Source organism: Erithacus rubecula (assembly GCF_903797595.1).
Source record: "Erithacus rubecula genome assembly, chromosome: 28".
Lineage (NCBI taxonomy): Eukaryota > Metazoa > Chordata > Aves > Passeriformes > Muscicapidae > Erithacus > Erithacus rubecula.
In genome coordinates this window covers 3,324,902-3,352,178 of record NC_136680.1, presented here as the reverse complement: position 1 = coordinate 3,352,178, position 27,277 = coordinate 3,324,902, and the positions used below count along the sequence as shown (strand labels likewise).

Genomic DNA, 27,277 nt, shown 5'->3' with positions numbered 1-27,277 from the left:
GCATCCCTCTGCCGTGTAACCATGAAACAACAGGCAGCCCCTATCTCAGAGCAGATCTGGAGATCCTTGCAGATCCCTGCTGCTCTCCCCATGGGGAAGGTATTGATCCATCCCCACCCTGCACAGAGCCAGGGCCCAGCTGCTCCCTGACAATCCAGCATCACATCCACTGCTTGGAAAGAGAGGGTGGGAATGGCTCTGCCTACAGCCCTGGGGATGTGCCTAGGGTGGGATTTGGGGAGGCAGGGCTGCCTTAAGGCACTGTCCCCTCCTCACCTGCACATGGAGTTGTCACCTCCAGCTGCCCCCAGCACCTCCCAGGCTGTTTGCAAGACTTGGTGAAAATTAATTCCTGATTTTACCATGTCTCCCAGCTCAGCCAGACCAAGCAGGAGCACCAGTAACAAGCACAATGGCAATTCCAGAACCAAGGGATTCTGGATCCCGTGTAAAGGAACCAACACCCAGAGAGGCCACAGAGAAAATACCAGTCCTAAGGAGCTCACAGAGGTGGGAAATGGACTCCAGGTGCCTCAAGCCCCAAGGTGCACCCCTGATTAGGGTTAAAGAATGCTGCATCTGCTGGGATGGCATTTCCAGGGACCCCAGGAGCACCAGAGAGCACTTCAGTCCAGGATTATGACACATTCAAGCAAACAGGCAGGAGATCTCTGTGTGCAGGATCCTCAAATGTCACCACTTTGGGTTTACAGCTCACAAATGAGGGTTTGGAGCAGCACTTTGTTGGAATATCACCATGTCCTGTCCTTGCATCACTTCCCTGCCACCTGGATTGTGCTTCAACTGCACCAAGTCTCAGCCAGCTCATGAAATTTCTGCTCAGTGTGGCCATGGACAGCTGAACCCTGAGGTCCTTCCCTTCTCTAGGCTTGCACTTGTCTAGAGAATTTCTGTGAACAGGTAGGAAAAAAATCAGGATTTCTCTGTTTGCTCCCACAGCACTGCTCAGTCAGTCTCTTTATAGTTTGTGCTAATATTCTGGGGTTTTTTGCAGGAAAAACATTGGAGTGAGAGAAGCTGGAGCTCCTCCTCATCAACTCCATGGTCCCAAAGCATGAGGGGGCTGCTGTGCTCTGCTCCCTGCCTGCAGTGAGATTTCAAGACATGAAAATAAGATTTGGGAAACATCAATCTTTGGGAAAGAGTGACACAGGGAGAGGCACACTGTGGGTGGGATGGCTCCCTCTCCCAGTTCCCATTCCAGTTTCCCAGTCTCAACAACAGGGGAGATAGGCACGGGCTCAGCCTGGAGGCCAGAGCAGCCTCCTCCTCTGTCACCAGCCTTGTGCAAGCCTCCCTCCCTCCCTCTGAGGGTGTGGGAGAATTCCTGGCAGGCAGGAGCTGCTCAGGGTCCAGCTGGGCTTGGGAAACAGCTCCAGGAGCACGGGAGAGCCCCCAGGCTCCCTCCTGCACCCTCTGCAGTCGCCCACATCCCAACCCCTCCAACTCCTGCCTGCCTCCAGAGCTGGGATGGGGTGGCCAGATCCTCCTCAGGGTTGATTTGACAGCCTGGAGCTGTTTTGATGCCAAACTCCATCCTGATGCAAGCAGGAAGTCGAGGGAGTTCCAGCAGCCAGGGGTTATTTTGGGCCCTTCAGCTTCACCTTGGAGTTGCCTGAAGACTCAAACTCTTGGGATTAGTTGGTTTTATTAGTTGGAGATGGGTTTTAGTTCCTGCAGGGAGAGGCAGGAATTAAAAGAGTAACAAGGTGGTGAAGAATTGGGAAGTTATTAAATGAGGGAAGGAAACATCTCTGCAGGGGAGGGCTGGTGAGAGCCAGGATGGATGTTCAATACAAGGAGTGTTCCCAAACATCTCCACAGAGTTTGGCCCATCAGACACCTGTTTACCCATCAAATTGTACCAGGGGAGGTTTCAGGTGGGTATTAGGAAAAATTATTTCATGGACAGAGTGTTCAGGCACTGAAACAGGTTATCCTGGGAAGTGGTGGAGTCACCATGGCTGAAAATGTCAAAAAAACCTGTGGAGGTGGCACCTGGGAACAAGGCTGAGCAGTGGCCTTGCAGTGCTGGGTTGATGGCTGGACTTGGTGGCCTTAGAGGGCTTTTCCAAGCACAGGGATTCTGTCAATCCATGTTTGGTGATTTCCATTGTCCCTGGGGCAGCCCTGAGAGATTTGGCACAAGTTTGCCAACAGATCAGCACTGGCACATCCCTGGAAATGGCATCAGGACCTTCCTATGGAATGTGCACAGGGAGGGAATATCCAGGGACACTCCTGTACCTCCCTGCCCTTCTCAGGCTTTGCCACTTCAGGTGACAAACTCCCCCAAGAGGTTTTCCAGTGGATCTTCAATGTGTCTCCATGTCCCATGCCCTCAAGGCACTCACACCAAACTTCTGTTTCCAAAAGGAAGGCTGTCCCAAATATCCACCTTCCTTTATTTATGTAGGAAGACAGAGCTTGAAATCACCTGGGATGGGATGTGCTTCATTGAAGAGAGGTGGGAAACTCCACAAGACACAGGGATGTGCACTGGGGATGAGCAGGGTGGGATGTGGATGCACTGGAGGGGGCTGGAGGATGGGAACAGGGAATAGCAACTTGGGATTTCCCATTCCTGAAGGGAAGAGCTCCCAGTGCAGCCCTCAGGCAGCAGAGGCAAGGGGACACTGGTTTCACACTGCCAGAGGGCAGGGTTAGATGGGATACTGGGGAAAAAACCCTTCTCTGTGAGGGGAGTGAGGCCTTGGCACACATTGCCCAGGGTCTAAAGGGTTGTGGCTGCCCCTGGATCCCTGGGAGTGCCCAAGGTCAAGTTGGATGGGGCTTGGAGCAGCCTGGGATAGTGGAAGGTGTCCCTGTCCATGGCAGGGGGGTGGAACTGGATGGGCTTTTTAGGGTCTGCTCCAATCCAAATGATTCCAATATTCTAAGAGGAGGTGCTTTTCCAGCAAGCAGATAATCAAAGGGAACCTTGTTGCTGTAGAATATGACCACAAAAATAATCTTTAAAAGGCTCAGATAAACATGGGCAGGTCCTGACAGGTTAAATATGATGGCCCAGGACCTCCAGCTAAGGAAGTAGTAAATCACTGACCACCAGAAGATGGGGCAGGAGGCAAAGCTGTGTTTGCCTTCTTAGGAATTTCCTAAGGCTCTAATTCCTCTCCTGAGCAGAGGCAGCAGCTCCTGCTCTCAGCCCAGTGGGGAGCACAGAGGGGCTGGGGGTCTCCTCCTTGAGAACTCACAAGCCTCCATGAAAAATCTCTGGTTCCCAGGGCTGTTTGCAGACTCTGCTATCAAATCTCTCCCAGGACTTGCACAAACTACCAGGGTCTCCTGCCAAAGCTTTGCACCACTCCAGGATTGTGGTGTGAGATAGCACAGCTCTGAGTGCTGCCAGCTGGGATGGGGAGCTGCAGGCTCAGCCTGAGCAGAAAGGAACTTTCTCTGCATCCCCTTCCATTTCTCCATCTCTTCAGAGTTAATATTTCAGCAAATGTCCCTTCCTGGAAGGGTTCAAGGCCAGGGGCCACCTGGGGTACTGGAAGGTGTCCCTGATAAATGAATGAGATGGGCTTTAGTATTCCTCCAACTCAAACTCTTCCAGGATTTTATGAAATAAGGGTGACAGGTTGCTGGCTGCAGGGGTTTGGTTTGGTGAGAGGAGCCTCCCTGCTCTGTGGCTGCAGAATCTGAAACCTTCCAGGGCTCCAGGCAGCCCTGTAACTGAGAAAGCCCTGGCTGTGCTGTGCATGGCCAAGCACAGGTGATTCCTCTCCCTCCTGATTTGGATATTTTCATCTACACGAAGGGGAGAGTGGGGCAGGTCTCTGCTCAGCCCCTGCAGCTCCAGCAGCTCCCAGTGAGTTTCACAAGCCAAAGCCTCTCTGCACACCTCACAGTGCTGGAGGCACATGTGACACATGACAGAACGTCCTTTAATTACTCTGTTCTTGTCACCATCAGCAATTATGACATTTGCTTTCAACCAGTCAGGATTTCAAAACAAGCCTGGGGAGGTCAGATTGACAAAGCCTCCTGGGCTGCCTGGAATGGCATCCTGCCTGGAGCACGGAGCACAGGCTGCCTGGGAGATTGCTCAGTGCTGAGGGATTGCTGGGGAATCTCCCCTGGACCCTGAGACCAGCCCTGTGGGGCCTGACAAGGCTTGTGCTGTGCCCCTGTGGAGGCTGACTTGCACAAGCTGTTGCACAGAGCAGGTGTTTCAGGCACTGGAGGCTCCAAAGCCACACCTGGCGTGGGGTGCTCCTGGTTTTAATGCTTCTCCTGCTGCTGGTTTTGGTTGCCTGGAGCCCCTGCCCTGCCTGATGAGGAAACTGAGATATTTCCAGCTCTGCAGAAGAGAAAGGAATGGGGACATTGTTCCTGAGGGGCTCTGAGGCAGCAATGAAGGCAAATGCTCCCATTTGGCTGAGCAAGGCACATCCAGCATTAGCACATCTCCTGCTGCTCTTGTTATTTCTTCCTGACCACAATTTGTTAAACAGCTCCCCAGCCAGGCAGAGGACAGATTCCTGCCTTGTGGAGCAAGAAGGAGAGGGATTATCTGACTGTTCAGCATTAGCAGGTCACCTGCCTGTGGTTTTATATCTGGAAGCAGGAAATTGCAGCCCTGAAATACCAAAAGTTGAGGATGGCAGTGGGATGGAGCCTGCCCAGGCAGCTCCAGAGCCTTCCTGGGCATGGACAGAGTGCTGCAGCAGGGCAGCACTGAGCCCCAATGGCAGCTTTCCCTTCCTGACTCGCCCTCTGCCTGCTGTGAGAATGGAGCTGTCATTTGTCTCCATCCACCCCAGGGCTCTGACTCACTGTGCTGAGCCAACAGCAGTGGGAATGTGGGATGCCAGCACTCCCACCTCATCCTCCCTGCCCTGCTGCTGCTGCCCCCTGCCCACAGCAGACAAAGCAATAAATAAACACAAGTGGTCCAGGACCACAGTGCCTGCAACTGGTATCACTTACCAAAAATCCCTTGTCAGCAGCAGCTTGGGTGGAAATCTCCATCCAAGGTGCCACAGGACAAAGCAGGTAGGACCAGCCTGGAGTTAAGCAAGTTTGGATTCTCCCAAAATCACCTGCCCGAGTCTTCTCTTCCCAGTTTTATGTGGCAGCAGCAGCAGATCTGTCTGCCCAGCATGGCAGTGGGCACACAGCTATAAAACCCTGGCAGCTGAGCCCTGAGGCTGCTGCTGCTTCAGCTCCTGTGAAGTCCCTGCTCTGTCCCTCAGCTTGGATGGGGCTTGGGACACCCTGGCATAGTGAAGATGTCCTTGCCAGTGGCTTTAAGGTCCCTCCCAACCAAAACCCTCCAGGATTCTGTGGTTCCAGTGCCTGCTCTCAGCTGTCCCAGTGCCTGCCCCAGGGGTGACAGAAGGGCAAAGGAGCTGGGATGAGGCTGCCCAGGTTAAACCCTGTCCTGTGTCACAAAGCCTGGGACATTGCCTGGCATGTGGGGCCTTGCAGGAGGGACCTGAGGGGACAGGACAGTCCCTGAGGAATGGCAGGTGTCACTGCCCTCCACAGAGCTGAGCAGAGGTGTTTCCTGTGAGGAGCCAGGTGGGGAGGAAGCAGCAGGGCTCAGCAAGGAGGTGAAGACTCCAGGGAAGCTTTAAGAGAAAGAAGTTTCAAATACAGGGAGGATCAGAATCACAGAGTCCTTAAGGCTGGAAGAGCCTTTAAGAGATCAAGTCCAAGCATCATCCCAGCACCACCACTGAGTTCATCACTGACCATGTCCCCAGGTACCACATCCACACTGCTTTTGAGCACCTCCAGGGATGGTGACTCCACCACTGCCCTGGGCAGCCCATTCCAATGCTTGACAATCTTTCTGTGAAAAAAAGCCTCATATTTCCAATCTAAACCTCCCCTGGAGCAGCTTGAGGCTGTTTCCTCTTGTCCAGTTGATCATTGCCAGAGAGCACAGCCTGACCCCCCGGCTGTCCCCTCCTTTCAGGGAGTTGTGCAGAGCCACAAGGTCCCACCTGAGCCTCATTTTTTCCAGGCTGAGCCCCTTTCCATCTCCCTCAGCTGTTCCTGGTGCTCCAGACCCTTCCCCAGCTCTGTTCCCTTTCCTGGTCATGCTCCAGCTCCTTCAGGTTTTTCTTGTAATGAGGAACCCAAATCTGCCCCCAGGATTTGAGGTGGGGGCTCAGCAGTGCCAGCACTCGTGGGTCTCTGTGTTACTTCTCACAGAAACTTCACCCTGTGCTCCCACCCCTGTGTCAGCATCCCCAGCATCCCAGCCCCTGCTGACCACAGGCAGGAGGATGTAAACATTAGCAAGAGTTTGGAGTGAGGACTCAGCAGGAAACCAAGCTCTCTTTATGACCTAGTTATTGATGAATCAGGGAAGGTGACACCCTGCCCAGTTATTTACCCACTGCATGGCACAGGATGTATCAAGGATGCTTGGACACTTTGCTCACCCCAAGGATGCCAGAGGTTTTAGGGTGGGAAAACTCATTCTTTTTGATGTTCACACAGACCAGGCATCACCTGTGTGGGTTCTTCTTCCCAAATCCATCTCTGCCACCTTCCCTGCCTCTCTTCTTAGGAATGGGCAAGTCACCACTTGTTTCTCACTGAGATTCCCTGTGGAACTGGGAAGCTCCTTCCAGCTTGGGAGCTCAGTCTCCTGCTTGCAGAGTCCATTGGGAGCTCCAAGAGAATAAAAAGAAAATCCATCCCAGACTCTCCCACCTTCCAGGAGTTCTCTGCGATCCCCTCTCTGGGATCCTCTGCTCCAAGTCTGTCCTAGAAGGACACAGAGCCTGGACTTGGTGACAGGTAACGGAGGCTCCACCACGGTGCAACATCAGCAGCTGCAGTGCTTAATTACCCTCATTTCCAAACCCAGGAGGATTTGTGAGGTTTTTGTAAGCCCTGGCACAGCCCAGCTCTCTCCTTTTCATAAGAGCAGCAAAAATAAATGGTTGAGCTTTCCAAAGAGCTTCTCCCCTTGGCAGAGACTTGATCCCTTCTCTTCAGGAACCACAGGGACAAGGACAGGGACAGAAACACCTTAGAGTTTGATCTCACCTTGCCTGTGATGTCTCCACCAGGAAGCAGCAGCCAAATAATAAGTTTCATGTTTAAGAAAACAACATATTTCTCTCAACTCTACATGAAGGAAAAAAATGTTGTTTTGGGGGGAAAAGTTTAATTGCTGCCAAATTTCTTGCCTGAATGAGGTCCAGGAAGAAAATATTTGCAAAGCAGTCACCCAAAGGTGTCCTGCTCAGATAGTTCTTTAACTAAATAACAAAATAAACCAGCTAGAAGAAGTGAGATCTGATAACAACATTCTTTTAGATAATAATAAAAACCAGCATTTGGGGGAAAAGTTGAGAAGCGGCTTGAATTTAAATCCTGAAAGAGGCAGCATCACCTTGCTCCACACTTTTTGGTGCAACTGTGCTGGGTTTTCTCCATGTGGGTTGTGTGGATGTTCCCTCCCCTGGGAGAAGCAGGGCCAGGAGCAGGTGGGTGCGGCTGCGCAGGGATCCTGCCCGGGGGCACTCGCTGATTTCAGGCTGCATTTCCACCCCGCTCTTCCAACCCTTCCAGCTCACGCTTCCCTGCCCTGCCTCCTTGCCCCTGCCCATCTGGGGGCACGGATATAAACCCCTCCAGCCAATATGTTTGCTGTGGGGGCCCAGCTTTGCCTGGAGGGTGCACATGGCTGCTGTCCCATCCCGAGTCTTTGCCTAGGGACGGAGCGAGGGGATTTTCTGGCGGCTGCTGGCAGTGAGCTCACACCGTGGGCACTCCTCTGCAGCTAGAGCAGCAGGGCAGGTTGCTGCTCCAGCTTGGCTGGAAACCTTGGAGCTCCCAGAGCGTGTGGAAGCAGTGCTGGTCCATCCAGGGATCACAGGTAAGCCAGGCTGGGAGGAGACACCAGCAGTCAGTGCTGGCCACTCCATCACTGCTTCCATTTTTCTTCTTTTTCTTCTTCTTTTTCTTCTTCTTCTGCTTCTGCTTCTGCTTCTTCTTCTTCTGTCTCTCCATCCCTTCACTATCTCTCAGCTGTCATCTCTTTAGCCATGAAGTAGGATTTGCCATCCTGGGTCCGATTGTTTTTTCACCTTGAATTGCTGTAGAAGTGATGAGGGATGAGCAGAGGGTCCCTGGGGTGTGAAGGAGCACATGGAACCCCAGGAGCACAAAGAGTCAGCCTTCAAACCCTTCTTCCTGCCACCTCTTTGCCTCCTTGGCTGTGATCTCAGCTGCTCTGGGAAGCAGCCAGGCTGCATTAGGAGAGGCCATGGTTAACAGCAGAGGTTCACCCTCGAGTCTGTCTGGTCAGAGCAGCAGCTGCAGAAGAGCTCGTTTGTGCTGTGTTACACTCCTGTGTTTTCTCCCTTTGAACTGCTTGGGAAGGGAGGCAGAGGAAGCTGTGGGAGCCCCACCCTGGTGCAATTCCAAGGGACTGCTGGACATGGTGGTGGCTCAGCTCACCCTGCTGCAAATGGGGAGTTTCTGCTCAGGAATATCATCAACTGATGAGTGGGTTTGAGACAAACTTCCCTTCCCTGCATTAAAATTGAAAAGATTTTAAAAGAGAGGCAAAGGAAGTTGTTTGCCACCAGTGCCTCAGGAGCTCAGCGATGCCACTGAGGCAATGTCACCTCAATACCTGCCTGGTGTCACCCCAAACCTGCTCACTCTGCAGGGCTGGAGCAGCATGAGTGGCTGGGTTAGTCCCACACCACATCCAGGGACTGAACTGCTCAGATCCAGGGCATTTCTGTCTCTGTTTTGTACCAAAAATCCAGCTACCATGGATTTGGGGGTGCTTCCAGATGCCTCAAAGGTTGGCACCTGTCTTCAAAAACAGCTGTAAAGTCTCAAGGATCTGAAAAAATGTATGGCAAATAGGAGACTTCTGACAAAAATCAGATCAGAACCACTGTTTCAAATTAATGAAAGAGTGCTGAGAAACAATGAGGATAGGGAGTTTTTAACATGGGGGAAAAAAACCAGGCAGAGGGTTACATTTTCTTTGTGTTTGGAGTCCCATTTGTAGCTGCAGTGCTACCACAGGTTGGGTCTGGCAGTGGAGAAGCTGCTGGAGGTGTCAAACTCTGATCCCTTTCACTGGCAAACCAGGGTGGAGATTGCCTGGGAGTGCACTCCAAGTAAATCCAATTCAGAGGGAAGAGGCACCTCCCAGTGCTCCCAGTGCTCCCAGTGCCCCAGAACTCTGGTGATGCCCAGGGTCTGTGCTGGTGCTCCAGGGCTGAGCCGAGTCCCAGCCCTTGGGAATATGCTGAGGAGCAACAGTGGAGAACAGAGCCAATGAGCACCAACCTCTGTAGGGCTGTCCACTCCCCAGAGGTAACTCAGAGCACAGGGAAGTCTTCCCAGCAGGAAGGTCTGAGTCATAAAGAAAGTGAGGAGAAGGGAGAGGATAAGGTGACAAGGACTGGGCTGAAATGGGGAAGCATCGTGTGGCAGCAACAGCACCTGGCCCGAGATCTTGATGCCATGGATTGGTGACCACCCTTAGAGTCCAAGAGCATTTTCTGGGGTGATTGCAGCTCCTGCATGGAGGGGAGAGAGGAACTCTTGAGCAGCAGGATGTGTGTTGGGAAGAGGATGAGTCCTCGATAGGCGGGTAAGGCGCTGGGCTGGGCTGGCTGGTGCCACCCGTGTGAGGAGCGGGGTCCCTTTGGGAGTGCAGCCCCTCCTGCCCTGTGCCCACCCTGAGCTGCTCCTCTCCTTTCTCCCGAGGTGCCTGACCATGCCCAGCATATTCTCCTACCAGAGTGCTGAGGTGGATTGGTGTGAGAGCAACTTCGTGCGCTCGGCCGTGATCGCCGAGTACTACAACACCGTGAGTGCCTGCGGGAGGCTGGGGCAGCTCCGGGCACCCAGGAGCTGCTCTGGGGATCCAGACACCATGGGACATCCCTGTTTTCCTCCCTCCTCCTCACTCCTTTGAACTTGCTGGTTCTGGAGGGTGCTGGGATGGGGAGTGTTTTCTGAGCTTCAGGTATATCACGGGACTTTTGTTCCCCAAAACGTGCTGGGGTCAGGGGTGATGCTGGTGTGTGTGGGGTTGATTCCCAGTGAGAAAACTCTAGCAGAGCTCCTTCACAGCCCAGATCTGTGAGATCCTGTTATACCAGTCCTGCAGCTCTGCTGCCAACCAGGGTAAGTCCCACACAGGGCTCACATATTCCAGCTAAACCTACAGGAGTGGCAAAATGAGAGGCAGCACTTCCATGAACCGTGTCAGGCAGCTTGGGAATACGGAACTCAGAAGGAAGCTGGTGCATGAGCCAGTTTCACCTCCTGTGATCCTTTATCAGCCAGGCTGCATCCAGTGCCAGGGCCTTGGCTGCAGCAGGGCTGGAGCATCCATAGCTGCCTGCAGAGGGCTGAGATAAGCAGCCTCTCCAAGCATGTCCTGCTCCCTCACAGCAATTAAAGGCTCCCAGGGGTGTGAGGCATGTGGATTCACAGCCTTCCACAGGCCTTGTTTACAACTTTTGGCAATTACTGTCTAACACTAGAAGATCTTGTTCTCATGGAAATGGCTCTTCCTCTTTTTTTTAAAGCATTTCCTGTTTTTAATAAATTACCTGTAATAAGGATAATTCCCCAGCCTGGGTCCTGCAGGCTCTAATGGCCCAGCCAGGGTCTCAGAGGAGGGGGCTGTGTGTAGTCACTGCTCTTTGAGGCACTCAACAAAGAAAGACCTGCCAGTCCAGCCCAAATCCTGCTTCCCTGACACCCAGCTGGGTGTTTTGTGCTGTTTGTTGATTACTGCTGCTGGTGCATGGGCTCAGAGGTGCAGAGCAGGGCACAAGGAGCAAGGAGATACAGAAATCACTCAACACTCACAGCAACAGCTCAGATCTCAGGGCCTGGAGCAACCTGCTTGGGTGGAACATATCCCTGCACATGGCAAGGGGTGGATCCAAAACCATTCTAAATGCAGCTGGAAGTGCCCAAATCCTGAGAGAGTCACTGCTAGCACTGGAGAGGGGCTGATTTCCACCAAGAGCACAAAGCCTGAAAGTGAAGGGTTTGGTTTTGATCTGAATTCGTTCCAAGAGATAAATTTGCCTCATGTCCTAGTTTGATACATAAGGCAACATTTTTTAAATACATCTTTGGAGCTGAGATACCATTTACAGCCAGGATGACAAAGTGGCTAGAATCCTTATCACACCAACAACTATCTCAGGAGCTCTTCAAAAGCACTTCAGAGTCTGCCTCCTCTGCTGGACACCAGCAGATGCATGACTAATTCTTGTAGACCCTCTAATTCCCATAAAACTTTAACTCTCAGCTGCCTGGGTTGTTCTGTGGCACAGGTTTCTGAATTTTGTGGCTATTCCTGAAAACCTCACCCAGGTGCCCAAGCCCTGGAGGGAGGTCTTTGTTAGCCACATCCATCTCCCTGGTTTTCATTGGCTTGTTGGGATGAATTCTCACTCTGTGGAACTCAGGCACAGTGAGGAAAACCTGCTTTCAATGCAGATAAAAATGAGTGTAATAATGAGGGACAGAGGGATATGCACAAGCAAACCCTGCAGGATTTTTTCCAGTGGTTGGACTTGTCCTTGTTCTCCTCTACATGACACCAAGCACCTCTTCCTCAGCAGAAAAAGAGCTTTTCATGCTCCCTGCACTGATGTCCTTTTGGCCAGGCTCAGGAGACCAGCAGAGTGCCATTTCTTAGGATGTGACTCCTGAGCAGCAGGAATCTAACCCTGCCATGCCAGCTGCCTGCTTTAGGCTGGCTGGTCACCTCCTGTCCAGACAAGGGGTGGGAGAGGAGCAAACCCTCCTAAAATCTGCTGTTATGAGCAGACAACAGCTTCAAGGCTGCACTGTGCTTAGGGCCAGACTTTGTCACCAAAAGTGGGCAGGAACATCCCTGACATGGGCATCACCCCTTCCTCAGCCAGCACAGCCTGACTGGCACTGTCTGGATCCCTTCCTCAGCCAGCACAGCCTGCCTGGCACTGTCTGGATCCCATCCTCAGCCGGCACAGCCTGCCTGGCACTGTCTGGATCCCTCCTTCACCCAGCACAGCCTGCCTGGCACTGTCTGGATCCCTCCTTCACCCAGCACAGCCTGCCTGGCACTGCCTGGGTTATTCCTCAGCCAGCACAGCCTGCCTGGCACTGCCTGGATCCCATCCTCAGCCAGCACAGCCTGACTGGCACTGCCTGGGTCCCTCCTCAGCCAGCACAGCCTGGCTGGCACTGTCTGGATCCCATCCTCAGCTGGCACAGCCTGCCTGGCACTGTCTGGATCCCTTCCTCAGCCAGCACAGCCTGCCTGGCACTGTCTGGATCCCTTCCTCAGCCAGCACAGCCTGCCTGGCACTGTCTGGGTCCCATCCTCAGCTGGCACAGCCTGCCTGGCACTGTCTGGGTCCCATCCTCAGCCAGCACAGCCTGCCTGGCACTGTCTGGATTCCTCCTTCACCCAGCCAGCCTGCCTGGCACTGTCTGTATCCCATCCTCAGCACAGCCTGGCTGGCACTGCCTGGGTCCCATCCTCAGCTGGCACTGCCTGGGTCTCACCCCCTGCAGCAGCACAGGGACCCTCCCCTCCTGCTCTAGGATCTCCTCCAGGATCAGGCTCCTGTGAGGTACCCCAAAGGGGGGATTACAAAAATCTGACCAGGTTCAGTAGCTGTCCCTGCTGGGGCTCAGGGCACTGTACCAGGTGTGATCCTAACAGCCTCTATCTTCTCTTCTTCTCTCCATTCATTTATTCCCTATATTCAGGTTGCTGCCTCTCTGCAGCAAGCATTTCTGCCCTGAATTCATTATACCAATATTTACCTCAGTGTCAATTTTCTGGAGTTTTAGGCAAGCTGGGAAGCCAGCCAGCTCCTACCCAAGCCTCCTGGAACATTAAATCAGCAGGGTTTCCTCACAGAGCATCCTCTTCACTGTCTTCCTCCCAGCCCTGCCCAGGGCTGGAGCTGAGCTGTTCTGTGCCAGCAGCAGCAAATGTGCTGCTGGGGATTGCTCTGTGCCAGCCACACTCTCTCAGGCCTGCTTGGCTTGGATGCTTTTTATTAGAAATAAGCACCAGGGGTATGAGAAAAGAATGTAAACAGTACCTTTAAGTACCTAATAATACATGGTGGCTCATGGCTGGATGCAGTTCAGCAACAAAGCTCTATTTATAGTGACTCAGTGACCCAGAAATTTATTTTCTTCTGTCTGCTCAGGGGAGAGCAGAATTGTACTCCAGGAGGGTCATCAGTCAGGGACTTGTCTTTCTTTGCTGACCCAGGATGCTGGTAATGACACCCACATCCTCAGCAGTGTCTCTTTTAGCAGCTCTGACACTGTTCACACCCAGAGCTCCTGGATGTTCCATGGAGTGGTGAAATGAAGGGTGCAGATCTACCAGAGAAGGGCTCAGTGGCAGTGGCAGGGCTGTGTGGGGTGTTTGGTCCTTTCACATTCTCACTAATCCCATGGCTCTCTTGCCTGCCCTGAAAGTTGTGCTCAGGAGCTGCAAACACTCCCCAAAGTGCTGCTTCCTGCCCCAAAGCACCAGCCCTGTGATGTCAGGACCTGCAGCCCTGTCCCTGCAGCCCAGGCCTGGCTTCAGGAATTGCTAACAGGTCTGGGGAGCCTCAGAGGTGCTCACTTCTGTCTCTGGCCCTGTGGGCTCCTCTGTCAGCTAAAGCTGCTTCACTGTGAGTGAGAGTGAACTCCCTGCCACGAGTCCTGCAGGAAACTCCTTCCACTGCAGAAAGTGCCTGGCTGAGTGAGGAGCAGCCTGTGCTGCCATGGCACTGCTGCTGTGTTAAACCAGCACCTCCTGCCTCAGCCCATATCAGAGACTGATCTCACCTGTCACAGGTGAAGGTTCTGTCCCTCTGTCTCAGGCTGCAGTTGCAGGAGTTGGGTTCTTCCCAACAATCCTATTAATGCACCAGGATCTGAGCTGTGTTGCTGATCCCAGCCTCACTTCTCTCCTAGGAAAAGAAGCAAATAGTTGGGCTCAGCTGAGGCACCTGGAGCAGTAACTCACATTTATTGAGGAGTGGGAAGGCTGGGAGCTCAGGCAGGGGGACTGTCCCCTGTCCTGTCACACCTTGGCTCCATCATCACTCCCTTGTCCCCCTGGGCAGAGAGAGCTGGTGCCTCCTGGCCAGTGTGACCAGAGAGGTTGAAATAAAAGTTGTGCTAGGGGGTCCCAGCCTGAGCAGAAACTCCAGAAACATTTTTAATGGTGTCCTGGGAGCAAAACCCTCCTAGCCACATCTGAGATGGAGCTTGCCACATCCCAGAGGGAAGACAGAAAGTCAGCATTTACAAATCAGGGCTTGGAGCCGACGAGTGATGAAAACCCCGCGTTCCCCACGGGGGTGGGAGCTGTCCCCTAAATCCCAGCTTGGCTGCTCTGCAAGGAATCCCGTTTATCTCCCTGACCCTATTGGCACCCGTTCCCCTGGTTATCCCTCCCCTCTGCTATCTGATCTTGCACATCTCGTCCCGAATTAATGAAGTGATAACACAGCTATCATGTAATTAATGGCACTGTTGCAATGCCCGGCGCTCAGGGATGCAGAGCTCTCCCCTCCCGCGTTTCCTCACTGACTGCGTGCTGGCTCTTGCACTCTCCTGCCTGTTCCCCGAGCCTTTTCCCTCTCCCTGCCATCCCTGCTTGCCTTCCAAAAGCCTCCTTAATCATTTCAGGGAAAAAGAGATGTTTGAAGCACGGCTGTTGTTTGAACACATGGTTTGATTTCTCAGTCTTTTCTGAACAATTTGACCTCGAGGGTGCAAGTGGGTGCAGCACTTCCCCTTTCATGGCTGGAATGGGAATTGGCCTGGATTTGGCTCTAAGCACCTATGGAAAACCGAAACATTTGGCCTGAGAACTGCTGCTAATGGGAGCATCAACTTGTCTCATGGAAGCCTTAGTGAAAATCAAGATGAATCTCCGGTGTTTAAGGGAATAGAGACCTCACATTAGGCGTGAATTGTGTTTCCCTCTGGAATAGGAGAGGGTGTGTTCCAGAGAGATGACAACATCCCAGTGATTTGCAGCCCTGTTACCATAAACTGGGATCCCAGGGGACACCACAAGCCCAGCATCAATTTTGCAGTTTACCTGGGGAGACTCTAGCTGTGGCTGCCAAATTCCAGGCGTGGGGTCTGGGTCAGCACGGAGCTGCAAGATGAAAGGAAAAGGATTGTCAGGCTGAGATAAAAGTCACCCTGGTGCTTTGCCAAATGGCATTTCAGCAGATGGCTCCAGAGCCCCAAAGAGCTGTCTGGCAGGTAAATGCAGCACCACAATCCCAACCTCTCAAAAGCAAGAGCCATTTTCCCTGGGGAGGCCATGCTCCCCAGTGATCTTCCTTCCCTGAGCTTGCAAAGTCAGGTGAAAGAAGCAGGGTAGGAACCCACAGAGGGTAATTAAATTAGTTCAGATTTCCCTTCCCTGTGCTGCAGGGTGGAGCAGGCCTGGCCCAGCAGACAGGTCCAGGTTTTGGGCACTTACTGCTTCTTCCCAGCTCCCACATTTTGCCCATCAGCATCTCCTCTCTCCAAAGCACTGTCACCTTCAGCCAGGCCAGCAGGAGGCTGAACCTCAGCCCCATCTCCTGCTCCCAGCACCATCCCTTCCTCTCCAGCCCCATCCCCTGCTCCCCAGCACCTTCCTCTGCTCCCCAATACCATCCCCTGCTCTCCAGCCCCATCCCCTGCTCCCCAACACCATCCCCTGCTCCCCAGCCCCATCCCCTGCTCCCCAATACCATCCCCTGCTCTCCAGCCCCATCCCCTGCTCCCCAGCACCATCCCCTGCTCCCCAATACCATCCCCTGCTCTCCAGCCCCATCCCCTGCTCCCCAATACCATCCCCTGCTCCCCAGCCCCATCCCCTGCTCCCCAACACCATCCCCTGCTCCCCAGCCCCATCCCCTGCTCCCCAATACCATCCCCTGCTCCCCAACACCATCCCCTGCTGCCCAACACCATCCCCTGCTCCCCAGCCCCATCCCCTGCTCCCCAATACCATCCCCTGCTCCCCAACACCATCCCCTGCTCCCCAGCACCATCCCCTGCTCCCCAGCCCCATCCCCTGCTCCCCAACACCATCCCCTGCTCCCCAGCCCCATCCCCTGCTCCCCAACACCATCCCCTGCTCCCCAGACCCATCCCCTGCTCCCCAGACCCATCCCCTGCTCCCCAGCCCCATCCCCTGCTCCCCAGTCCCATCCTCTGCTCCCCAGACTAATCAAAGTCTGTCAAAGAAGGAATTGTGCAGAATTGGAAACCAGAGCAGAATAATTCCTCTGTGGTCATCTGCCAGGTGTGTTTACAGGAGGTTTATGATCTCATGTAATTATCAGTGTCCAGACAGGTGGCTTCACACCTGACACCACAGGATGTCACCTCAGTCCTGCCTGTTCTACTGATGCCCTGCTCATCCTGCTGCTCTCCACCACACCCACTCCCAGTTCAGGATGTTTTGCTGATTGTGGCTTGCTGTGCTGGCTCCTCACACCCTTCCAACCCCTCACAGGGGAATCTCTGCTGGCTGGAAGGGTCAGGAGCCATCCAGACAGCTCCTGGAGGGTCTGGGTTGACATGAGAGGGACATGGCTGCAAACAGAGGAGTTGCTTGGAGGCACTGGGCAGCTGAAGATAAACCAGCATCACCCAGCAGGGACACAGCAGCTCACCCAGAGAGAGGGCAGGGGTGTCTGCAGCCACACAGCTGCCCTTCCAGTTCCAGCCTGGCTTGTGGAGAAACACCTCTGCCCTCTTCCTGTGCCAAGAACAAGCCCTGCTTCCACAGGAGGCTCGGCTGGAGATCAGGATCCTCCTCACACACGGAGGTGCTGAGGCACTTGGTGGGGTGGGGCTTGCCCAGAGCTGAGTGTTCTCTTGTTTTGCAGATCAGCAATGTGAGTTTCTTTGTGCTGTCCCCTGCACTGCTGTACCTGAACAGGCAGTACTGCCAGAAGAAGGCTGTGCCCCTCTACTTTGTCTCAGGGCTGCTCCTCCTCGTAGGTAGGTGCCAGCAAGACCTCACAGGTTGCCAGACTACCCAACATGAGACCTTTGCAGGGTCAGGGAAAACTTGGGTGGGTGTTGGAATCAGTGAGTCAAGGGTCTCTCTGAATTCTTCAGAGAGAAATCAGAGTGCAGGGATTTAATTAAAGCCTTTGGATGGATTGAAGTATATTAAGCTACTCACACATAAAGTAAACATTTAAGTAGAAGTAAGTTAGTAAGTTTTAGGGTGAATTCTATTGCTTTTAGTAAGTGAAAGGTTTTAAATGCCAGAGTAGCAGAGTAAGTTCTAGTGAGGGTTGAAACATACTGATATTTTCTGCAAGAGGCTCTGGGCCCACAGTTGTAGACAGTGCTTAAAAGCTCCTAAGTAGGTGCAATAGAGCACTGGGGGTCAGGAACCTCACAGGTGGGCAACCAAGCAGCCAGGTCTGTTTAGAGCCTGCAGCTCATGGTTTCTGGCAGCTGTGGATATGCAGCTTCCAGCCCTGTAATTCCCTGACTCAGTCCAGCCCCCTTAAGCACCAAAATCCACACCCTGCTCTTCAGGAATGGTGTAACCTCAGGAACAGCCCCCAAGGAACCTCCCACGGCTTGTGGGAGGATGGAGCTTTGTCATCTCAAGGTGACCTTGCTCCTTGCAGGTGTCTTCTCCATGTACTTCCACATGACCCTGAGCTACGTGGGACAGCTCTTGGATGAGCTCTCCATCCTCTGGACACTGGCTGTGGCTTATTCCTTCTGGTACCCACAGGCTTACTTCCCCAAGTGCATCAAGACCAGGTATGACCCAGAGGGACACAGTGCAGGCTGAGAGGGGAGGGATGGGACATTGACACTGAGGTGTAATGACCCACAGATCCCCCAGTTCCCCAGCAAGGGGTCAGCTCTGAGGTCACCAGGCCTTCCTTCTTTTGGTGCTGACAGAGGAAAAGTCAAAACCCTCCTGTGCTGGACTCCTCTCAGCTGGAGCTGCTTGAATTAGTGTCAGAGGAAACTTTGCATGGAGAATTCCAAAATTAATTAGGAAATGAAACGTTCTTGAACATTAACATTCAATTACTCATGCTGTCAATCTGTTCCAGCATCCTCTATCATCCACAGAGAGCTTTCCCTCAAGGCTGAGTGGGTTTCCCATAGGACAAGATGGTTACACCCCTCATTTCAAGGAGGGCTGGCTGAGCTGGAGGAGCCCAGCAGAAAGGATGGGGCTGCTGGGGGGCATGGACCAGCAGAAATGGGAACCCAGCAGGGCTTTACTCGGAGGATGTCTCCTCCTGGCTGGAGCCCTCTGAGCCAGCCCAGCTCCTTGCAAAGACCTGCTCTAAGTGTGCTCTTCCCATACCGAGCAGGAGGTCACCGGGAGTTCACCGTGGAGACTCGGCTGGGAGAGAGGGAAGGGACTTGGGAAGGGATTTGCATGTGAAAGGCCCCTCTGAGCCCTATTGTTGCTCAGGGAGCCCAAATCACAGTCCTGCTGGCAGCCCTTCCCTGTGCAGAGCTCCCTGCCTTTGCCTCATCCCTGGCACCACCGTGAAGGTGCAGGAGCATTTCCTGGGCTGTGTCAGTGCCACAGTCCTGGGCTGTGTCAGTGTCACAGTCCTGGGCTGTGTCAGTGTCACAGACCCACCGGGTGCTGCTACCTCATCCTTCCTGCCAGGACCCTCAGACACTGAGATCAGCAAACGGGAGGTGCTGGAGAAGCTTTTCCCCTCTCAGGACAGGAGCAGCACCTTTCCCACCCCTACCCTCCCCTCCTGGGAGCCCTGGGGGGCACTGGCACTCACTCCCAGTTCCCCTCAGGAGGCATTTCTTCTGGCTGACTGGGATCACCACCGTGATCAGCACCTTCATGTCTTTCATCAAGCCGACCCTCAATGCCTACGCCCTGAACTGCATCGCCTTCCACCTGCTGTACATGACCTGGAAGGAGCTCAAGAAGTAAGGAGGGGCTCAGGGGTGACCTGCAGGTCCAGCTGTGCTCCTGTTGGGCAGTGACTCTGTCCTCAACAGTGAATGGAGCCCAAATCTTCACTAGCCACATGTACTAGGGAGGGATGAGGCAGAGGCCCAGGCAGGGCTGTGGGTAGAAGGGCATCTGGCCCTGAATACCAGCAACCCATGGGACAGCAGTGGACTCATCATCCCTGGAAGTTGTCAAAAACCCTGTGGATGTGGCATTTGAGGACAGGGTTTTGTGCTGAGCATGGTGGTGCTGCTGGGTTAACAGTTGGACATGGTGATCTTAAAGGTCATTTCTGACCTTTACAGTTCTGTGAGTCCATGATTCTCCTCTCAGCTGCCATCTCTGCAGCTCCTTCCCCTTTGTGGGGCATTTAGAAACTAGTGTGGGGTTGGGAGAACCCTTCAGGATCTGGAGAGAGAGACAGGAATGCTCTGGCATCTCCCAGCATCACCCAGAAAGTCAGAAATCCTCTCCCCAGAGCCACATTCTCCAGTTCCTGTGGAATTCTGAGGAATACTCCCCAGAAGGGTTTGCACTGCTGATTGTGCAGGCAGAGCCAGCCCTTTTTAAAGCTCCCTCTCCTTCCATCAGCATTTCTGTGCTGCCTGTCCCCTGTGTGTGTTGCAGGTGCAATGACAGGCGGGTGCACCGCATGGCTGCTGTCATGGTGATGTGGTGGGTGCTGGCCATCACCAGCTGGATCAGTGACCGCTGGCTCTGCTGGCTCTGGCAGGCCATCAACTTCCCCTACTTCCACAGCTTCTGGTAAGGGCTCCAGGAACCTCAGACCAAACATTTCCTGGCCTGAAAAGTCCACAGCAGAGAAATAGCAGCTGAGATGAGACACTGAGCTGCATTTTTCCCCCATCCTCTCCCCCTTTCCTGTCACTATTGGTGCTTCTCCTCACTCAGCCCAAGGACTCTGCCCTAAACATGTCCCTCTCCTCCTCCACACCAGCCAAGCACTGTTTTGCAAGTGAAATGGTTCCAGAAGTCCCTCTAGCTGGGCACTGGCTCTCAAAAGGCTGTGGCTGCTCCCAGGGTGCTGTGTGAAGTGCAACATCCTTGGGGTGATTGGAGCAGCCAAACTGAAAGGCAGGGCTTTGTTTGGACCTGACATTTCAGTACCTGCCCAGGTGAGACTGCAAGTGCTGCACACTCAGATCCATCCTCACAAAGCACTGGGATGGCTGGGACAGACAATGCAGCCAGGAAATGGGGAATGGTGGGAATGAGTCCCCTATGTCACCTCAGTCCCTCTGCACCAGCAACTGTCCCCAGCCCAGCTCACAGAGCTCTGACAGAATTTCCCTGCAGGACCCTCACTCCTTACAACCCTCATTGGACCTTTGGGGGCTGCAGCCTCAGGGTGACCATGCCAGCAGGCAAAGACCCCTGTGTCCAAGCCAGGTTTTTGCTTTCCTTGGCAGGCACGTGCTGATAGCCATGTCCCTGCTGTACTGCTGCCCCCTGGTCATCTACTTCGACGTCAGCTACGAGATGCCCTCGTTCAAGCCAAAGCTGGAATACTGGCCCAGCGACTCCTGGCCTGTTGTGGTGCCCTATGTCACCCTGGAGGAACCCCACAAGCAGTGCTAGAGCTGGGTGCCCTCAGGCCTCCCTGGGGCACAGGCTGAGTGATGCTCACACAGGGAACATCTCGGTTGTGTTCCTCCTGTTCCTCAGGCAGGGTAGCAGAGGGGCCAGGGAGCAGCTGAGGCCTCGTGATGCTGGGCATGAAGCAAGGTGGGAGCCCACAGGTGCCTTGGAAGGCTCTGCCCAGGCTGGTGTTCAGGGAGCTGGAGATTTCCTCCAGCAGATCCCCATGAGGAGGGGAGAGACACGGTGCTGCTTCTGTGTCCTCTGTGTTAGTCAAGCACCAGCACCCCTTGCTGACAAGGGCACAGCAGAGAACACTGAAGCCAAACTGGTGACAGCTGGGTTTGTTGGGGCTGCTCTAATTATTATTATTAACTCTATTTATTGATGTATGAGGTCTTATTCAGGAGAGCTGTACATTAAAGCTGTGGACACTGACTTACAGTGAAGCCCTTTTTTTTTCCTCTGACTGCACCACATCCTCTCATCTGCCAATCACACCCACAAATAGGGTGGCCAAAGCTCTCTCTGGCACAGGGAGAAATAAAGAGAAATCCTGGGTGACAGCCCAAAATAGGCTCTGCTGGCCCAGGTCCTGGAGTGCTCTGCCCCAGGCTCTTCCCCTTCCCCAAATCCTTGTTCCTTGTTCCTCCCCAGCTCTGAGTCTCCAAAGGCCACCAAGGTAACTTGGAGACTCCTCTGCTGTCTGGGGGCAGGATGAGGTAAGGAGCCAGGATGGTCAAAGCTGGCTGGAGGAGGGGATTGTCCCACCCTGCTCTGCACTGGGGCAGCCTCACCTCCAGTGCTGGGGCACCTTGGGCACCACAAGGTCAGAAGGAGCCAAAGCTGTTGGAGAGTGTCCAAAGGAGGGACAGGGAGCTGGGGAAGGGCTGAGGAGCAGCTGAGGGCACTGGGCTGGTTCAGCTGGAGCAGAGGAGACTGAGGGGAGACTCCTCGGGGGCTGCAGCTCCTGCCCAGGGGAGGCAGAGGGGCAGGGGCTGAGCTCTGCTCTGGGACAGGAACAGGAGCCCAGCAAGGGCTGGAGCTGTGTCAGGCCTTGGCATGGAGCTCAGGGAAAGGTTCTTCCCCCCGAGGGTGCTGGCACTGCCCAGGCTCCCCAGGGAATGGTCCCAAGGCTGCCAGAGCTGCAGGAGCCTTTGGACACTCTCAGGGATGCTCAGGGGGGGTTGTTGGGGGTCTGGGCAGGACCAGGGGCTGCACTGATGATTCTGAGGGATCCAGCTCAGGATATTCTGGGATTCTATGACATTAGACATAAATGTCATTACCTTTGCAGGAACAAAGAGATTAAGAGCCTCAGAGAAAGACACTGCTGTTCTTTCCACAGTGTTCCCACTGTTGCTCTCACAGCCATGGGACACTGTTCCCTAAATCTTGCTGCTCACAATGACAAGCTGAGCCTTGTGCTAGGTCTGGGTCCTGGTCCAGCCTGCAGGGACTGGGGAGCACCAAGGCTGGGAGGTGGCTGAGATTAGCTCTCTGCAACACAGCCAAACCAAGGTAATATCACTCCAGGGACCATTTCTGGGCCCCTGCAAGTAAAGGAACAGCAGGAGCACTCTGGATTTTATCTGTGAAGAGAAGGTGATGTGGCAGTGCTTTCTCCCATGGCCATGGCTGCCTCGTGGCTCCCTCTGCAATGGTCCCCAGGGCCACTAGATGGCAAATGTGGCTCATGAACCCCGAGCAATATTTCAACCTAGGAGAGGGATGCTTTGCTGTGGACAGGACTCCCAGGCCTGGTCCCTCTGTTGTCTCCATCCCAGCACTGGCACAGACACCTCTCCTCCAGCACAGCCACTCCTCAGACACCTGCACAAGGCTCAGGGCTCTGGGAACTCTCATCTCCAGCCTTGCATGGCCCTGCTGCCCGTCCTGGTGCCCATCTCATCACTTTGCCTCTTTGTCTCCCCTGCGTGCCACCACTCCCACCTCTCCCCTCATCACTCCGTCTCCCTTTCGCTGACCCTCCCTGCCGCTCTCCCCCCTCCTCACCCTTTCCCCGGCCCATCACATTCTTCCCCAGCCTATTAATAACTTCTGGGCAATTGCACCGGGTCCCCGCTGGGCCCGGCCCCGCCGCCGCCGCTGCCCCGCGCAGCCACTGAACGCGCCGGCAGCAAGTTCAAAAGTGCAGCGGGGCTTTCACAGCCCCGAGCCCCGTCAGGGGGTGGAGGAGGCCGCTTCCAAAGAAAAGGCGGCGTTGCCAGGGAGCCCCTGGCACAGGAAAAGGGGGTCACCTTCACCTCCGGCAGGAGCCGGCGGCATGGACAGGCGCCAGCAGCCCCGCGGGCTGGAGATGCTGGGAGCGGCCGGGGGATGAAGGGCTGGCCCGGGGGCGAGCGGGGCTAATTGGCCACCTCCGGCCAGCGAGCCCCGGTGGGATGCTCGGCCGAGTGGCCAAATCCCCCCGTGCGGTATGGAAATAAGGGAGGTGTCCCCGGCGCTGCTGCCGGGAGAACAATGTTGCCGCAGTTGAGTGACTGTAACAGGCCCCGATGACAGCCGGGGCCGCGTTAAAAATGCCTATTCAAGCAGATCAAGACATTGAGAGGCCTCGTGGGGATCTGAAACCCTCGGGGATTTCTGGATAAGGCCAGAAGCTGAATCCCCAGCCCTGGGAACCTGGGAAGGAAAAAAAAAAAAAAAAAAAAAAAAAAAAAAAGAGAGAGAGAGAAAAGAAAAGAAACCCACAAAGCAGCTTTAAAAGCAGCGCCCGAGGCTGGGCCTCCTGCTCCGAGCGGGGCTGCAGCCTGAGAAAGCAAAGCAGCCCCAAAACCAGGCTGGGAGTGTGCTCTGGGCATCCCCAGGGCTGCACAGGGTGAGCTTTGCACCTCCAAAATGTCCCCGAGCTGCTGGGGATGCTCTGTCCTTCCTGCAGTCTGTGGGGCAGAGCTGACAAACACTCCTAAAAACTGTCAGGGGATGAAGGGATGGCCAGGACAGTGAATGGGGAACTCCTCGGGGGGAGAGCAGCAGTGGTCCCTTCCTGACACCCTGGGAGCTGTGGGGGTTCCCTGTGCCCTGGGAGCCTCGGGTGGGTGTGATGGGTGTGACACACAGGACAACAGGAGGATCTGCAACCCCCCATGCTCATGGGGCTGGCCTGGGACTGGCCAAAAAGAAACCTCTCCTTAATTTTGCCACATCATTTCCCTGCTTTGGTTCTCCACGTGGCTGCATAAACCACAAAAGAGAGAGGCAAGAGAAGGAGTGGGAATGAGGAAGAGGATGGAGGCTGCTCCTGGCAGCTGTTGCCAGATTAAAGAGGTTGGGAAACAACAGCATCAGTTGAGTCTATTTGGTGCAATTGCAAAACAAATGAAAGAAAAACGTTGATAAGGCACCAGTCCTGCAGCATCAAGGATTAACATTTACCTGTTCTGCTGCACCAGTTGCTTCCCAATGTTTCAGATTCCCAGGATTTGGCAGGCAGACTGGAAACTTTTCAAGGGAGAGTGATTTATCTGTAAAAGATATTGCACATTCATAGACTTGCATAAATAATGCAAAAGTAATTAATAATAACTCAGTGCCTGCTCTTAACAATGCCAGGAAAAGAAATTGCTTCACTGGAGTGTCACTTATGCCTTTTAGAAAAGATCTTTATTTGTTAAGTGTCTCAGAGAGAAAGGACAGAGTAGTTTTGAAACAGGGAATGGAGGTCACACAGTCCTGGGATTTTAGTGTTGGCCTGGCAATGTTCAGGATTGATTTAAAAAACCTTCTGCTGGAATCATGTGAAACCAACATTGATTCAGCTGCGATTTTATGTTTAATTTTAATCTGCCATGTCTGCAGTCAAAAGTTTGAAACCATGAACACAAAGGGCTAAGAAACCCAGGAAGGAAAGAGATAAGCTCCAAGAATTATTACTTTTAAAAGTCTTGTCCTTTCAACTCTCACTGTAAGTTTTGAGGTTTGACACAGGATTTCCAACTTGGGGTCTGGCAATCCTGTCCCACCCACTTCACAGCTGCTAGGAAAGATAATCCTTTTTTTTTAATTTATTTTCCTTCACTGTTTTCACTACATGCTTTCTGTCCACTTTCCTTAGAAGACAAAATAAACCATAAATGCCAGGATTTCATAGATATTGATGACTGTTCTGGAATATTGTCACTATATTCCAGGGAATGCTCTGTCACTGTTTTTGACTGTGTTCTGTCTGAGCTGCAGCCAGCCAGGGCTGGGTTTGACCAGGGATCACAGACATGTGGGGAAGGAGAAGCACAGCCATTACCTGGGCAAATAAACCAGCTGACCAAAAAATGAGGTTTTAATCAAAAGATCAAATAATCTCTTCAGCTGTTTCTATAAACCCCCGTGGTTTGGTTCCACTTGGGAAGGCATTTTCACTGCTGCTGGCAGAAGAAAAACAAGCAGCTCCCTTCTGTCTGGCAAAGTGGTTTGAATAACTTCAACTCTCCACTAATGGCTGCTATCAAAATACCTAAAATGGAAGGATTAATTTTTCTGTGCCTTCTGATTACAGCTCAAAACGTGGTTTCAATTAGGACTGGTCTCCACTTTTCTTTTTTTTTTTTTTTTTTTTTGTTCACTTTCTGTGAACATTCAGTTGCTTCTGTCCCTGTTCATGAGCTCAGCTCTGCAGAGGTTCTTCACAGATGTGTTCAAACATAAAACTGGACTGCACTGAAATGTCACAATTCTCTGACACAGATATTTAACAAAAGGCAAAGATTGACCCGAAATGCTGAAATATTCAACATTAAGTTGTGCATGGGATTATAAATTTCACAATCTGCTGTAGATGATGCATTTATTTAGATAGGCCTTCAACAAGAGACCAGCTGTCTCAGTTCCCTGAAATGTTTAAACATATGTTTAATTTTAAGAATATGAATAATTCCATTGATATCAATGGCACTTACTTACACTTAAGAATATATTTTGCTGAGCTGGAGCAAGGAATGGTGCCATGTAATGCCAATAAAGTGCAAATTGCAGCATTTCACTAAGTGCTTTCTGGGACAAATTTAAAAATTAATCAATGAAGATCTGTCATGTGAAAACACAGGAATTAATATATGTGAGATTTTGCTGTTTGCTATCCTAATATTGCCAAGTATTAACATCCACCAGAGCACTGACAAGTGAAATCAAACCCAAATCTGTGAAACAGAGCAAAAATGGCAACAAGTTGCATGTGTTGTTCATCATGAATCATCCTATCAGGCTTCACAATTTACCCATGGAACATTAAATAACATTTACCATCCTTACAGGCAGACACAGATATAGATTAACCCCAATTAAGATTTGGAATTGGATGATCTTTAAGGTCCCTTCCAAGCCAAATTCTCTCAGGGATGCACAGAGTGGAATTGTTGGGGTGTTTTTGCAGGGCCAGAGTTGGACTCATGATCTTTGTGTGTCTTTTCCAATTTGGGACATTCTGTGATTCTATGGTTCTTAGTGATTAAAACATCATAGAGCAAAAGGTCAAAAATAACATTATTTTCCTCTTTCTGCCTCTTACCCTCTACAAAACTTTATTTTTACGAGGATCAAATAAAAATTCCCAGGCACAAACACTTCAGCCATTTGTTTCTGCCCTCACAATTTTACTCCTCACAATTCCAACACCCCTGACATTGCCTGTGACCTGCAGAGACCTGGGCTGTGCCCCTCTTCCCCTGGGACAGTGTCACCAAATAAATAACTCTATATCCATATGCAAATGATTGCTGTTTTCAAGCTGTTCCCAGTGACCTCACACACTGCCCAGACGGTGCAGGAATATGTTTCCCACATATGTCAGATGTTTTGTGACACATTTCACATGGATTTAAAATAGATCTCCTGGCTTATAAAAATGTCCAGGCACCCAAACCAAGCACCTGTAATGTTTGCAGAGTGCACTTCCAAAACTGTGTGAAATGGGTACAAATTGATTGTGTCCTTCATCCAGCTCAAATATTTATAATTTTATAAGTGCAATGGATTCACTCATGGCAGGGTATTACCTGGCTTGTTTGATGGCTGAGTAACAAAAAGAAAATTTTTTACAGCTCTGCCTCCACAGTGACAGCTCTGAATCCTCCCTGTGTTGGACAAAACAGCGTTTGTCACATGTGTTTGTCACTTTATATTCCAGCCTGACTCCCTTGAAACTGCATTGGCTGTGCTTTTATGCAACAAAATCCAGCTCCAGGGTGTTTGAGATGTGCCATGCTGCTAAAAAATGGCTTTGCTGCAATCAGGGGCACTCCTGTCTCACAGGTAATGATGGCACTGATAAAGCTGAAGTTTCAGTGGGCTGGATTTCAGCATGGCAGGGCCAGCCAAATGCCCTGAGTCACACACAGCAGGTTGGCACAGCCCCCAGTGCAGAGTGGGCACTATCTGAGCTGCTGTCCTACCTCAGCCAGGTACAGCAGGGGGAATTTGCATACATTTGCATATGTGGCAACTCCTCCTGCAGTCACTGTGCAGACAGGTGAGAGCTCTTTTTACACCACTCCAGAAAAACAGTTTAGTGGAATATGTAATGGGAGCAGCTGAACCAGAATTAAAAAAAAAAAAACAAAAAAACCCAGAAATTCTTAATAATTTCATCCAATCACAGAATCAATCACAATGGTTCAGAACATTGAGTCCAGCCACCAACCCAGCAGCACCACCCCTTAAACC

The 27,277-nt window shown here is 52.5% G+C and overlaps 2 protein-coding genes across 5 annotated transcripts in view; one reads left to right on the top strand and one right to left on the bottom strand.

Moving 5' to 3' along the window:
* The window catches only part of LOC306813304 (acidic leucine-rich nuclear phosphoprotein 32 family member B-like), a 37,862-nt gene extending 15,165 nt beyond the window's left edge, over window positions 1-22,697 (bottom strand). For both annotated transcript variants that reach the window (XM_079328627.1, XM_079328628.1), the window contains exon 1: window positions 22,692-22,697. The gene's annotated coding sequence lies outside the window, so the exon portion shown is untranslated. The remainder of the gene's footprint in view (window positions 1-22,691) is intronic.
* ACER1 (alkaline ceramidase 1) lies at window positions 6,736-21,029 on the top strand. Of its 3 annotated transcripts, XM_079328588.1 has the most exons (7): window positions 6,736-7,888; window positions 9,748-9,850; window positions 16,917-17,031; window positions 17,679-17,817; window positions 18,838-18,975; window positions 19,628-19,765; window positions 20,431-21,029. In XM_079328588.1, exons 2-7 carry the CDS (start codon window positions 9,758-9,760, stop codon window positions 20,597-20,599), a joined length of 792 nt encoding a protein of 263 aa, XP_079184714.1. In that variant the 5' UTR covers window positions 6,736-7,888; window positions 9,748-9,757; the 3' UTR covers window positions 20,600-21,029. The 3 variants fall into 3 exon arrangements, with proteins under 3 accessions (XP_079184714.1, XP_079184715.1, XP_079184713.1); XM_079328589.1 differs by lacking the exon at window positions 6,736-7,888 and having other exon boundaries at window positions 9,619-9,850; XM_079328587.1 differs by lacking the exons at window positions 6,736-7,888; window positions 9,748-9,850 and having other exon boundaries at window positions 16,509-17,031.
* Window positions 22,698-27,277: the final 4,580 nt, after the last annotated feature.